The sequence below is a fragment of the Sprattus sprattus genome, assembly GCF_963457725.1.
Source record: "Sprattus sprattus genome assembly, chromosome: 16".
Lineage (NCBI taxonomy): Eukaryota > Metazoa > Chordata > Actinopteri > Clupeiformes > Clupeidae > Sprattus > Sprattus sprattus.
Genome location: NC_137914.1, coordinates 23,553,107 through 23,568,721, shown reverse-complemented (window position 1 = coordinate 23,568,721; position 15,615 = coordinate 23,553,107). Strand labels below are relative to the sequence as shown.

Here is a 15,615-nt window from a genome sequence, read left to right as displayed (position 1 = left end):
GTGGCAGACCCTCAAACTTTGCCAACTTGCCAGTGCTTGCCACAAAACACAGTCTCGTATAACTCTTGCGTACATTGTTTGATCCAGAGAAAATGTCATAGGGTGGCCGCTGGATCCGGCCCGAACCCGTACATATGCCTGACTGATATCACCTATAGCGCCACCTGTTGGTGGTTGGAAACTTCACTTTGTTTCCACACCTCGCATGTGATTGAACTCCTCCTACAGATTTAATGGTAATGCCTTCAAACGTGGTCAGGCAATGGGGAATTAAAAGTTATGAGAATCATTAACAAAGTTTGAAGGGTGTGGGCGTGGCAGACCCTCAAACTATGCACTCTTCACAACTCCAGTCATTTATAACTTATGCATATATTGTCGAAAGTGCACGAAATTGAAAAGTGGTGGATCATTTTGAGACCCTCTGAATGCATGCCAAGTTTCGTGTAATTCCATCCATGGGAGGCCATACAATTTTTTTTTTTTATGTGACTACACCAACTGGCCTGTAGGTGGCCTGACACAGTTTTCTTCGAATATCCCGAGAACTGTAGGGCTAAGGAGGGCCACATGTTTTTTTGTATGTTTGTCTTAAGGGGCCATGTCAACCCATCCCATAACCACTCTTTTTATGTATAGCGCCACCTAGTTAAAAATGAAAAAGCAAACATGAGGTGATGTAATTGCAGGTATCTCTGGCTGACATGTTCAAAACTGCACCATATTGCATGGTCAAAACTGCCACAGATACACACACATACACAGTAGACATTCGTATGCATACATACACACACAGTAGACATATGTATTTGGGTCAATTCAACTTTTCTTAACAACTTTATGTGACCTGTTCTAACTACATTGCAAAAGACAAATATACCAAAACAATCCACAAAAAAGTAAAAAACATTACATAACCAAATCAAAATCTATCACAAATAATTCCTTTAATACATAAAAATGAAACACAAACCAATGTACACACACAAAACACATAAAAACACACTGACAACCATGACTCATTCTGTGCCAAAACCTACTGTTCGGCGGTCATATTTTGTAACGCTTTGTAGTTATTTGAGTGCCTGTTTCTTTAAATCTCTTTCCTGACACAGGTGCATTCGTGGGAAATTTGCGAATATGACTACAGAGCGTGAGAATGTCTGCTGTAGGGAGATTCCAACGGTGATCTGAACGGTTGTTGAATGAGACTGTATGCAGTCGTTATCTTGTCTCTATGTCAGTTGCCCTGTCCGATTTACAAGAGGACTACAGCAGATTCAGAACCATCATGTTGGCTTGGTGGATCATCCTGGCCCTGAAACTGTGTGTTTGAAAGTGTTCTCGCAGCAAAATGCATTCAGCATCTATGGAGCAGACTATGGCCTTTACCTCAAAGGGTTAATAGATCATATCATTTTATATTTTTCAATTTTTTTCATACAAATATGAGTAAGAAAGAAAATGCAATACATTACTGTTCCCCCCATCTTACATTGCTTCGGGTACATTTTTTGTTGTTGTCACTTAAAGTGTTACATATCGAACACTGAAAGCATACAAAGCATTCTAGACTTTTACTGACAGAAAGATTGTTAAAGCAAACACCACAGAGTTATTCAATGTCTTACCTGGTACGGCAGTCCTGATTGTTAGGCAAATATATTGTCAACAAAAACATCTGAATTTGTGTTATCAGTTAGGTTTCAAAGAAGATAGACATACTATAAATGTGTCATGGGTTAATTTATTGTTGACTAAATATATAAATAATCAGTTGAATATGTCTGCCTTGCTCGTGACAGATACCTTTATTACTGTGGATTTATATCAAACATCTTCCTGAGGTATGATACTTAGGACCTGATATATTGTGAAATATATTCCTACGTGCTCTTGCATCAGTGAAACCGCCCAGAGGTGAAGGGAGGCAGATTTGCTTGTGTCTTAGAGCCAACTGAAACTTTTAAAGAGCACATTCATCAAATGCTTATTGCCGAGAGACACAGAGAATGAAGACTTCCGGATGTCTTTTTGGTATTCATGGCTCTTCTGTTGAGAAAGAGGTCTGGAGTTGAAGACACAATACAAGAACAGAGATGCAAAACACTTCTTGACTCCAGGGCCAGCATATGGTGTTTGTTTGAAGTTGAGGAAAAAATATTGTGTATTTATGTTTTACCAAAGAGATTTGCATATTGTGATGATATGTTGGATCATATCACAACTATGGAAAATGCCTCAGGTCATTCCACTGATGTCTTGTGCCATTCCTCCCATTTCATATTAGACAGATGTCGTCAGCTTCTAAAATGGATCCTTATCTACAATGTCATGGCATTGAAAGACAAGCTTGTGACAAAGTGAATCATGCCAATATCTTTGCTCTGCCTCGAGTAGTGAAGAATGTCACTATACCTTACAAAAGGCTGTGGTAGTCATAGTTTATATTCAGCCCATGCTCTTCTGGTGTGTATAGTATACATTCAGCCCAAGGCGTTTTTTTGTTTTTGTATGTTATCTTTCAGCCCATGCACTTTTGGTGTGTATTGTCTGTGATGTGCAGCCTCTATCACATCTGCAAGTGATTTGATACAGCATTTCGAAATTTTAAAAACATTGTTGTATGCCATGTAATTGAAATGCATAAACAACCGACCAACATGCAAGGCATAATATTGGCATTCTATTATTATTTGAGTGTTTGATCCTTCTTAGACAAGCAGTAAAGTAGCCTTATCGTTGGAGCTTGCAATAAAAGCAGTAACCCTGTTTTGGTCGCCTCATTTATCAGAATAATTACCTAAAGGGGGAATAGATCAAGAAATAAAGTCAAGAAACAAAGCATCAACACGATTACAATTGGATTATCAGGCTTCTGCTGTGAGGTTGCGACAAGTTAGCCTACCTAAGCTAGTAGGCTAGGCTACTGTATTTCGTCATCCAACTACTATAATGCCAGTGAAAATATAGTGGAACATATCCCCCACCTTCCAGACGACATCGTAATGAACCCATCCCCTTCTGAAATCTAAATAACTATCTGAGCTTTTGTAGGCTTTCAGTTTTTGAGGTGTGTAGGGGGACAGATTTTCTATTAGATGTAAATATCTCCAAACTGGAGCTCAGGCAGGGACTTCGACAATGTAGAAATAAAAATATCAGCGGGTGCAGTAAAGGGATCACAAGTTCCCCAAATTTTTCTAGATATCTCTGTCTGGCTATTGTGGTATGATCTGTGTTTGATGGCGATCGTAATTGAGAAGGCTACGCTGCTCGTAGATGTCTACTGGGTCGACATCTTCGCTGTTCAGCTGTTCTTTTTGCCCGCAAGGTACCCATTGTATTCCCGTGACTGAAAGCTATGAATTACCGTAAATATTGTAATGTTCTGTCGTCAAATCTGACATGCAGAATGAACATTACATTTACATTTAACATACATTTAGCACTTGATATTTGTATTTACATTTAACATTTACATTTAACACTTATATTTAACATTTATATATAACATTAAACATTTACGTTTACATTTAACATTTACATATATATATATATATATATATATATATATATATAACATTTAACATTCACATTTAGATGAAAGATTCATATTATTTAACAACTTTATGTTACTGCCAAAAACTTTCCTTGGAAATTAATTTACATGAATTTCTCTCTAAATGTTTGAAAAAATGACTTGAATATTGTCGTGCTTTTTCCTCCCTTATGATAATGCTAAATGTAACAAAACTGAGCAGGATTTTAGAACATGCAACATTTTACAAACGGCGTCCCATAAAATACTGGTGCCAGAAAATGTAACAAAATACAATACATGTATTGTATTTAAAATATAGAAAATACTTTCACAATACCGTTTTCACACTGTTTGGTATAGCTGAGCATTCAGGTTTGGGCTATATAATGTACAAAAAGCTCAGGTGAACCCCACAAAAAGTGTAACTAAGCAAAGCTATTAAAATACAACATCTTGATTGAATATGTATATATATATATTTGCAGGCAGCAGCTGTGTGCCTCTCATGTTATCACAAAAAAGGGCTCTCAATGCAATCTCTATGGCTTCCGCCCCACCGTGCTTCCGTCATACGTAATTGCGCATAAGGACGTCATACGGCTTTAATCAAGTCACAGGCCGTGTCTGTTACCACGTACTTGAACACTTTAAACACTGACTTTCAGTGCTAAGGGCATGCACACTGACAGAACCAGCAGAATTCAGGGCACTGAAAGTACCCAGATGGTGCATTGCAAACGGTTAAAAAATGCAGTGGGAAACGATGGACACTACTCGCCCTAAACGGGCGCCATTTTGGCTACGCAGCGGAAGAGGAGGAGCCCTTTCGGCAGCTTCTCAGTTTGGAAAGTTGACTGACTGACAATTTGCAAATCACTTCAACCACTATTGCTGGTTACAATAACGATGTTATCTGATAGTACAGTGCCTATTTCTCTGTACATTTTGAAATATCTAAGTGAGAAAACACCAAAAGATGTACATTTACATACAAAACACGGCTGTCAGTGGAGTTTGGTCCGCCATCTTTGTTTAAAATGTCCAGTTGGCCGGAGGAAGCTGGCGCACAGCTTTATGGGTAAAAGGCTTGCACATTTGTGTCCGTCAGTGTTCTGTTTGAGACAACACTAATCAGCGACAGAACCTACTACAGATGTTAGTGCTTAGTGTGCACTATGCACCGTATTGCAGTGTACTTTGTAAAGTGCGCGGTAATAGACACGGCCATATTCTGTCAATATGGCTAACGTTCAGTGCAACAACTCGATTCACTCTTTGAAAGAACCTCCTTTAAATTGGCGTTTATGACGATTAATTGAGAAGGATCAAGAAAGCTATCTAAGTTTTCGAGAACAGCCCTGTTTTGTGAAAAAAAAAAATGTAACATGAGAGTCAACGAGAGAGATCTGGGGCGATTTCCATTTCGCCCCAAAAAGGGGCAGGCCATTTGAAGCACCACTTTTGCCTGACTGTTGCCTGATTCGACAATGACATTCAGAGGCATATCAGATGGTTTCGTGGTAGAAGAAAGTATTTTGAGTATTTTAAATACAAAATGACTCTACTCTAAAGTATTTTGTTCAAATTATGTTCGTTTTTTTATAGGACCTATCAAATACAAATTACAAAATAAACAAAGTCATTATAACACGAATTTCAAATACAAGTAATATAAGTACTGCCCATCCCTGCTAACATGGCCTCTTTATTGGTGTGGATGTAAGGAATGGTTGTAAAGCTGTGAAGGCAACAGTTGAGGTGCCAATACCAACACCAGTGTAGGACACTGCATGCTGTAGAATCTATAGTGTAGATATATAAAAACAGACATTCCATTTCAGGTTATTTATGCCAAATTCAAAAATTAAAAGCAATTTCAACTTTCAAAAACTACGTAAAGATAATGAAGGACATCACATTATCAAGTAACCGGAGGTCAATAAATCTATACTTCTGAAGTGAGGTTGGAGAGTTAAGATGTATGTCAACTGTGCATCTCTTCTGTGGGTCCGTCTAGCAGGCCACATGATGTACCGCAACCAACTGTCCAGATTTATTTGCCAATACACCAGTCGCAGCAATATTTAATGTATTTTATTCGATCTTCCCACTGTTCCAGATTACCTGGTTATCATGTTAACTGGTGATGTCTGCTTACTTTTTCACGGCTGTCACCACCTCCTGTTGCAGATGTTAACAGCTGCAGATTTGTCAATCCTATCAATCTAGTTCAGAAGGCAAACCTGACTCCACTTTGTTGTTCACTAAAGACAGTGTCAGTGTTTGAATGGTCAGATTGTCTGTATGCCTGTAACCACCGCAGGGTTTGAACCAAGTTATGCTTTGAAATGCCTGAACCAACTGGGGACTTACAGTCTACAGTCAGCGGCAGGGCGCGTATAATTCTGATGAGCATTTTGTAAGAAGGGGTGCCATATCTGAATGGCTTGTTGAATCATCTGTTTTTTGACCTAAGCGACCCCCCCCCCCCCCCCCCCCAAAAAAAGAAAACTGACTTGGTTTACAGTCTGTGGGTTGGAGAGGCTCTCCAGATACCCAAATGACTGTGCACACGCACTAAAAAAGTAAGATTTTTTATTTTAAAGCAACTTAATTTATCTCTTCATCTCTTTCAGGGTGTCCTTTATCAAGTTGAAGTGGTTGCCAAGCAACTGAAAAGTCATTGCCTATCAACCCCCAAAAAATATTGTGTCAGAGAGAAAAGACAGTTTATCCACCATCATAGTGAATAGGCACGCATCAGCACTGTTTGCATTGCACATGTATCACTGTGGAGTCATATCAATGACATATATTATATATGATAACATCTTCCTGAGGTATGATACTTAGCTGAGAAATAGTGTGAAATATTATCCTACGTGCTCTTGCATCAGTGAAACCACCCAGAGGTGAAGGGAGGCAGATGTGCTTGTGTCTTAGAGCCAACTGAAACTTCCTCAAGAGCTCATCCATCAGATGCTTATTGCCGAGAGACACAGAGAATGAAGACTTCACCAAAACCGGTTGTCTTTTTGGTATGCCTGGCTCTGCTGTTGAGAAAGAGGTCTGGAGTTGAAGACACAATACAAAACAGAGATGCAAAACACTTGTTGACTGAACAAACTTCAGGGCCATCATATAGTGTTTGTTTGAAGCTGAGATTGTGTATGATTGTGTATTTATGTTTTGAGATTTGCATATTGTGATGATATGTTAGATCATATCACAACTATGGAAAATGCCCCAGGTCATTCCACCGATGTCTTGTGCCATTCCTCTCATTTCATATTAGACAGATGTCGTCAGCTTCTAAAATGGATGCTTATCTACAATGTCATGGCATTGAAAGACAAGCTTGTGACAAAGTGAATCATGCCAATATCTTTGATCTGCCTTGAGTAGTGAATAGTGTCATTATACCTTACAAAAGGCTGTGGTATGTATTGTTTATATTCAGCCCATGCTTTTCTGGTGTGTATAGTATACATTTAGCCCATGCCTTTTTGGTCTGCATTGTTAACATTCAGCCCATGCACTTTTGGCGTGTATTGTCTGTGATGTGCAGCCTCTATCACATCTGCAAGTGATTTGATTCAGCATTTCGAAATCTATGCCATGCAATTGAAATGCATAAACAACCGAGAAATCATGCCAGACAACCATGATTCAACTGACATGCAAGGTATCTGGAATCTTTCAAAGCGTTTTACACAATTCTATAAATCTCTAAACACTGCTGATGAGGATTGTGTTTTTTCAAAATCGCTCATCTGTAGCCACTAGGTGGCAGAGTTGTAACTCACACAGATCAAATAACAAGAGAAGTGATCCCAATCTGCGAAACATCTGTGACTGATAACCTTGGGTCCGGTGTGCTAGAGTAACACTACCCAACAGAGACTGACTGTCCTATGAAACTTTTTTTAATGTTTCCTGAGGGGAGCGAGTGAACTGACTACTGCAAAAGTAACCCAATTTTAAAGGTGGTTCAAGAGACGAAAATGAAGTGTCGAAACACGTCGGTTCTATTGGAGCGAGCGAGTAAACGTGAGTTTTCCCCCCTCACTACATGAGAAGTATGTCTTCTGTGTGCTGTCCTAATTTCAGTTGTGAGATATTTTAAAGTCGTGAAATGAAAAAAAAAAAAGTCAAGTCTCAGCATGCTGCCAAGCACACTCCTTTACTCTGCTTTGATGCTGAGGCCCCAAAAGAGCTATGCTAAATAAGTGGGCAAAGTGAGTGGCGAGGGAGTGAAAATGCCTATTAGCTGTGGTGCATCCTTTTGCACAGCTCTGAAGACCTGCTGAGAGAGGATGATGAGAGCAGACAACACCTCCTTGTACTTCTCGCATAGGCTACATGTCTCCTTTGGTTACTCCCGTAGGCCTGTATACCTAGAGAAAAGAAAGAGAGAGAGAGAAAGTTTTGAGGAAGTCACACAAACCTTGAAATCATGCTTGCTTGTTGTAAAAGCATAGCTGAGCTGGAATATTTTAAAAAAATCAATAATAACAAGAAATGGACGACGGATAATAATAATCAATTGATATAAAGAATCATGGTTTCGAGGGAGCGCAGACAAAGCTCTGTTGAAAGCTGTTCTCTGTTGAAAGCTGGGGCTGTCTTTCACTCAACTGGATAGGAGTCTGACCCATTTCACCTGAGTCCTTTGAGTTAGTCTTTCACCCAACCGGAAACGGGTCCGACCCATTCGGTATGAGTCCGATGGGTCCTGATTCAGATTACTAGATTGAATCTGAAACAATCAACTCAGAACAAGCGCAGATCCGTAAACCACGGAGCCGGATTCAGATTTAGTTATTAGATCAGGGGGACATCCTGCTGGATTAGTTTGCTCCTCCTCAATTGATTGATACAGCAAGCAGGACCGTCGTCAAATTCATTTTCGACATTTGTAACAGCATTAACGCTACTTTCAGGCCGTGTTTAACGTGTAAGGTAAGGTAGATAAGCTGACTAAAATCTTTTTAGTGATTCACTCAGAAGTTTCATAGTCCTTTAAGTGACTCAAAATTCCCATCACTAGTCTGATCAGACTCTGCTGAGGAACATTAGATGTGTTGGCTGAGCCCTCACGCTGAAGAGCTCTGTGTATGTAAGGCAGCGCTCCGCCTATTAGATCTCTGGAAAGTTCTGGCGCTTCTGCCATCAGTGTAATCACAGCGGGATCTTTATCTTTTTGAAACAGAGCCGCGGTACGATGAAAATGAATGTCATCTTCTGGAGACACAACGACTTAACGGGTGCTAAGCGTTCTCAAAAGTTTCCACCAAGAGCTGACTGTGTATTACATTTCTCACACGTTTAGGTCTACTTCCTTTACCGCTAAAACCTTAAAGTGCACCAGCCATACAAATCCTTGTGCTGAATTTATATTGGTGGCTGCCCAAAGTCCATGTCATGTTTTTTGTTTCCTGTGCAATCCAACATATCAGGTAAGCCTTTCTGAGAATAGAGGGTTTTAAACTGATTTAACTGTGGGATGGTAACCAGAAAACCAATAACTCTTTATAAAACCCTTCAGGTGTATCTTTGGCTTTCTTGCCTATTATAAAAGGCACCCAGTGCAACTTTATAGGCTTGAGACTCGATAAAATAAACATTCAATTTCTAGTCTTTTTTACACGTAGTAAGTTTCAATAACTCCATAACATTACATATTTACATTCAAGGGGCAAAGATGAGACGTCGTTGTGTGGTGAGAACTGATAAAAAATCGTAAACAACAACAATCGCCGTGTGGTGAGAACTGATAGAAAATCACGCTGCCAGCGCCGCCAGTGGGGAGACGCCTTTTTTTCCCCAAATCTTTATTTATTGGTGGCACCAGTAAATAAAGGGCTACGCTCTTGCGGCTAGTTTTAGAGCTTTTTTAACGCCCAAAGTATCAAATAATGATGCAAATGTGCTAATATGGTGAAGTAAATGTCAATATCATGAAGATTGTCTTATCCAGAATATTTCCATTTTGATGCCCTAATGTTGCACTGGGTGCCTTTAACATAGTGGAACAAGTATTCAGACACTGATTTGGCTGATTTGACACAGACACGTCAGACTAACTTTGGGTGAACAAAGATGCAAAAACACAAGGAAAATCACTCTGGGACAAATCACTCATCACACAAGTTTATCCCAGGCATCAGTTTACACCTGGCGGCGGAATCAACTTTGCAAGGCTCCTTTAATGGCAGGGTGGCGCACATGTTCCCCAGGCGGCAGATCCAGTAACAGCTGGAGTGCCTTCCCTTCCAATGCGAGCGCCACCTGGACCCCAGTTTCATCCGCTGACCAGCCCTGGAAGTTTGCTGTCAGCTGCACCTGGATGGGGTAAGTCTCCAGCAGTCCCTCTCCATTAAAGCCCGATAGCTTCGTGGTTGTCTGCTGTGGCGTCTCCGTCATCATGGCACCGGAGGTTAGCTGGTTGGCAGTTGGGGCGGGGCTGGCTCCATTGATCTCCGGCTGGCGCGGGTGGCGCTGGTTCAATCTGCCACTCATGGCTGCTGCTCCTGGGCTCGGGGCTCGTTCAGGCTATCAAGTCATGGCCCTAACTCCAGGTCCTCCAGCCATTCTCCCGTCTTCTCGAGCGTGGTCATCTCCAGGTCACACTTCTGACACCAATGTAGCGATCTTCGCAGAGTCAGGAGTATCTTTGGCTTTCTTGCCGTTTATTAACATAGAGACACAAGCATTCAGACACTGATACAGAATGGCAATGGGAGCAGGCTTATATACACAGACACGTCACACTGACTTGGGATGGACAAAGATGCTAAGAAACACAAGGAAAATCACAACGGGGCATTTACAAATTACACTGATTCCACATCACTAAATATAAATATGTGTAGACATTAATATGAGAGGGAAAACAACAAACACTCAAAATTAGAACATTTAAACTTAATCTACAGATAAGCACTCTACACTTCAAACACTGGTAGTATGTCACATAACAAGCACAACATAGAAGTACAGGATACCACACATACATCACTCCTGCTATATGCCACAGTAGAATTTAGCATGCCAGTTAGCTATAAGTTGGCTCTCTGTGTTTCAATGGGCTAAAATATCTTCTCTAATATATTATTGAATGAGGAAGAACATTATTGGCCCACCATTATATTGCTAACCAGGTAGCAGTTGCAGTGGCGTAGCGTACTTTATTTAAGATTGGCCCAGGTGCAGGCTTTTATGACGGGCCCTAGTCAGTGGCGTAAGGCAGTGGTTCCCAAACATTTTACAGTTGCGTACCCCTTTTTTTCATATTTGTAATCGCCGCCCCCCCCCCCCCCCCCCCCCCCCCCTGCGCAAATATTCTGCCTTAACACTTGAAACCGTGAAGCTGTCAGGGTAGATCATTAACCGCCACACCCCCTCCCCCCGTCGAACAGTCCATTACCACTGTAGTATTTCTTAAATTATGCAGCATGTTTATGAAGATGCTTTCATCACATCTTTGCACATCAGGGAATCCAATAATTATTGATCTGATATGTTAAGACCCAATTATCTCTCACCCTAATATCTTCATAAAATTACAAATTAAGGATCTTAGATATTTTACATGTTTTCTACATTACATTACTGTAAAGCTGTGCGGTTTGGATGTATAGTACAGCAGGGAACCTTTATTGTAACATATTTAAGGGAAGCACAAAGGTGTGTGCTGTGATCAACTGTTGTGGGCGGTCTGAGCCAACTGTCCTGCCCTGGTGCCAGTGAGGCATACATTGGACTCCAGTCAAGTTTTTTGAACCAGTTCTGTTTGATCTTCTAATGTTAAAATTCCACCAATGGAATGTGTGTGAGGTACTCTTTTGGAATCTTGCCATGAATGCTTTGTACAAGTGGAACATTTGTGGTGCAGTGAGTGTCAGGCAAGTTCCAGCAAGGCTGGTGGCATTGTTGGAGAGAGAGGGTGAGTGAGGGTGATGGTTAACAGCAAACAGCTATGGATGACATGGTGACCCTATCCCCCATTCCAAATGCTAACACCAAGATGCTAAAGACAATGTAAACAATGTTTCAAACCGTGCATCTGATATAATGCAGGCTTTTACTAGATGAACAATCCGTAGATTTCCAATGTTGACTCTTAGCTATATGCAATCAGTATATCAGTAAGAAATTGTCCAACAGGTCACCAGATAAGCAAAAGGTGATTTAATATTGGTTATTCATCCAGGATCAAGCTACTGACACCTATTCTAGGGCTTGCTAAGTGAACGGAAAAGATCACTTCTCCATGTACCCTGATCTTGACAGATGTCTTCCTCTTGTCTCAAGCAGAACTCAGTGGTGCCTTGAGCTAAACTCTCTTTGTTGACCCCCAGTCCCACAATGTAAACATCTCTGTTGATGAGGCCATTGCGATTGGAGCAGGGCTTGTCAGAGAGTCTTCACAGACCCTCAAACAAAACAGTCCCTTACCGCCCCTCCCAACATCAATGCCAGACCGCTCCGCCCACCACACACACACACACAAACACACCACACCACACCACACCACACCACACTACACACACCACACTGCACACACTACACACACACCCTCAGTTTTCCAGATGTTCTTTGCAGCCCCATTCCTCCGCGTGCACCTGACCCCGTTGGTACGGCTGCGGCTTTGGTTTACATATCAGCTCCATGGTGACGGGTGCTCTGTGGATCCGTGGCCAGGCGATAATCTGTCTCCTTCCTATTGTATATTTTGCCCGGGCGACCTGCATGACCCCTGCGCTGCCTGAGAGGGGTTCCAACTGGAAGAGCGTCCCTGTCAGACCCTCTGTTCTTGTAAGCAACCAGCCCAGTATTTTTTTTTGTGCACGTTCTGGCTCATTGGTTAAAACATATGAAAATAATAGCACACACAGACATACAGACACACACCCACAGACACACACACACATGCAAACACACACACACACACATCAAGGTTTGTTATGATCTGTGGAATGTGGTTTGAAGATAAACGACTGGAAGGGATTGCAGCAAGTCCCTTTATAGGCACACCCCTTCAATATGTTCCACCTTGGCACTTTTGTGGTTTTTGAAAGCAGCATGAAACAAAAATGCTCGCATTTTTTATCCAAGCCCAGAATCGAAAGATTTCTAGTAGAAACAAGGATTTCCACCATATGTTGTTCTCTCCTCTACTCCACAAAATACAAATATATTGCATAGTGCGACGTATAACTCGACTTAATGGCCCTGTTGTCACCTTTTATGGCTCAGCAGATGGGATTTTGACTTGAATGGTCCTCTCTTCAGTGAGTCATGGGATCCTGTGCCTAGTGCCCAAAATGGCTCTCTGTTTTAATTTGTGGTCACAGATACCCACATGAAGAGATAACTGACTGAGAAGGCCTAAATGGACAGCTGTAACTCTTTATAACTGAGTCACACTGACGGACTTCAACTTTGTCGCATCGTCATGGAAATGCTTCATCGGACCCTTCGAGTTACAATTTATCCAGAAAAGTAACGTTGCTTTAGAAACCAGACATAAGGACGTTACCTAATACACATACTGAGGTGTTTAATAAATAACAGCATCAACAACAACACAACAAAAAAAGCGGGATTTCTTTTAAGCATACTGTATATACACACATATATATATATATTTATATTTATATTTTGACTGTATAAACTATATAAATATGACATGCAGTCCTTATAACTTAAAACAAACAATAATTTACAGCGTGAGGTAGGGTGTGGGGTGGGGCCTTGGAGGACGGGCATATGTGGCTTGATGGGATTGGTCCTGGCCAGATGATTGGCAGTAAAGCTGTGGTGATCGATAGGTGTGTGAGTAATGGAGGGGGGTGGGGAAAAGGTCCTGGGGAGGCTGCAGCAGCTGTCCTGAACTCAGCCTCTCGGCCATGACTTGCGGCTGAGGACGCACACGCAGGCGACGTTGATGCGTATGAATCGCCAGGTGATCTGCTTCTGGAAGATGGTGAGCGCACGCACGTATGTGTGTGTGTTGGTGCAGTAGGAGTTCCAATGGCGGCTGTCGATGCCCCGGCACCCTGACGATGAGGACCCCGACTGGCCCCCGCCTCTGCTGCCATTCCCCCATTTGCCTCCGCCTCCTTTGCCTCCTTTGCCTCCTGCCCCCCCTCCCCCGCCGGGTTTGGTGGCGAATCGGCACGTGGTCTCGTAAAAGAGCTGCTTCTTCACCACGTTGTCAATGCGAACGTCCGGCAGCACCGTCACCTCGTTACCCGCCATGTCCGTGGCGTGGGTCATGTTGCTCACCCAGTGGTTCACGCTGTCGCACACAGAGTACTCGCCGCGGTGCAAGAACTGGTCTGCCCGCCGCCGCACGCGGGGGCCCCGGTCCCACCCCTCCCCCTGCTCCCGGCCTGTGTCCAGCCCCACTGGCTCGTTGTCTGGTGGCACCACATCACTGAATATCACGCGGGGCGAACGATAACGCCGCTTGTTAAAGAGTTTGGTGTCCACTGTGGGGATGAGGTCAGCCTGGGCATCCCGGGATTGGCGCCGGCCGACGGGCCGTGAGTGTGAGTGCGGCAGGGATTGGGACTGTTGGGCAGTCTTGCGCCGCTGGTGCTGCTGCTGGTGGTGGTGGTGGTGGTGTGGAAGGTGTGTTGGCGGCGCCGGGGCATCCTCTCCCATGTTCAGTGCAGCCTGGACGCTGATCAGGAAGAGCAGGACCAGTGTCGACGACCTCATGGGCACACGTCCTGGGAACGATCAGAGTCAGGGTCAAAAGCAAGATCAAATTTAGGATTAGATCAGGATCAGGATTACATCAGGATCAAGATCATAATTAGAGGATCATGATCAGAGTGATGTTTCATTCTGCCTGTCAGAGGTATACAATGTAGATCTGGATGGATATAGCACAGCATTGGCCTCAAAGTTTGAGTTTTGAAATGATCATACTATTATTTTTATCTAGATTACTGTAAGAGTGCAACCTTTTGCTGGACATTGAAGTGGGGACAAATGAAATGAAAACAGCTTGTTTGGACACGCTAATGGTCAACCCTAGAAGCATTTACAAACTGTGTCTGGCATTAGAAGTGCCCTCCTGAGGGCAGTGTGTGGTGCACTAGTGGCGGAGTGATGCACATTTTGAAGGAGCACCTGTGAAAAGTCTCCAGGTGAATGTCTCCTGACGGGCTCCTAGAGCCAGGGTCCGGCACAGGCGGCTCCCCAAGCACCAGCCATCAGGACTGCCCCTGCTCCTCCACGCTTTACCCTGTACACACACACACACCAGACACACACACACACACACACACACATTTTGAAATGTATCTGCACAGAATGTGTGATATTTAACACACCAGAATATTATTTCACTATATAGGCCAGTTTATAATGGGTTCCAGTGGCAGTTGTAGCTTGTATGGTGCCATACAATAAATATGGTGCCATAAAGATAAATTACTGGAAAAGCTAAAATCAAAGTCAGAATCAGACTGAAAATAGAATAAATCAATTGAAACTGCTCATGAAGTCATATGAGCTGAAAAACCTTTCTCTAATCTAATCCCATGATGACAATATTCAAACTGAAACACTTTTGAGTCACCAACTGAAAACTGTTGAAACAACTGAAAATAACTAAACCCACCATCTGGAAACAATGAACTTAAGGTGGTGATCAAAGTCAGTCAGAGTCAAAGTCAGTCGGAGAAGAGAGGTGAGTAGCATTACTGTCTCTATACAAACAAACAAATGTCTTTAGGGAGTTACAGTAAATTGGAATTGGCACTTCTACACTGGCTGCCTCATTTCACTGATGTCAGCGTGAGCACATGAGAATAAGAATGATTCAATTCTTTCTTTAGAAGTTTTGAGGCAATTTTGTATGAATCTGAGTGAACTTTGAAGCACGGCTCAAATGATACAATCCTTTTGTGGGTATTTGATCCAAAAAAACAGGGACTGTGGCCTAAAACGTGACCTGAAAACTGACTGGCCATAAGTATGGTTTGAAGCAAACAGGGGGATACCTATACTTGCAAGTAGCCTACACATATTTGTTTGGCCATTCGCCATGT

At 42.4% G+C, this 15,615-nt stretch overlaps 1 protein-coding gene across 1 annotated transcript; it reads right to left on the bottom strand.

Annotated features, from left to right (window-relative positions):
* Positions 1–13,444: 13,444 nt before the first annotated feature.
* Positions 13,445–14,803, bottom strand: ngfa (nerve growth factor a (beta polypeptide); the record flags this gene model as incomplete). The annotated part of the gene is made up of 2 exons (XM_080854321.1): positions 14,693–14,803; positions 13,445–14,286 (listed from the first exon to the last, which is right to left on the bottom strand). The coding sequence occupies exon 2, from the start codon at positions 14,273–14,275 to the stop codon at positions 13,445–13,447; it is 831 nt and encodes a 276-aa protein (XP_080710447.1). The 5' UTR covers positions 14,276–14,286; positions 14,693–14,803.
* Between the last annotated feature and the right edge of the window lie 812 nt (positions 14,804–15,615).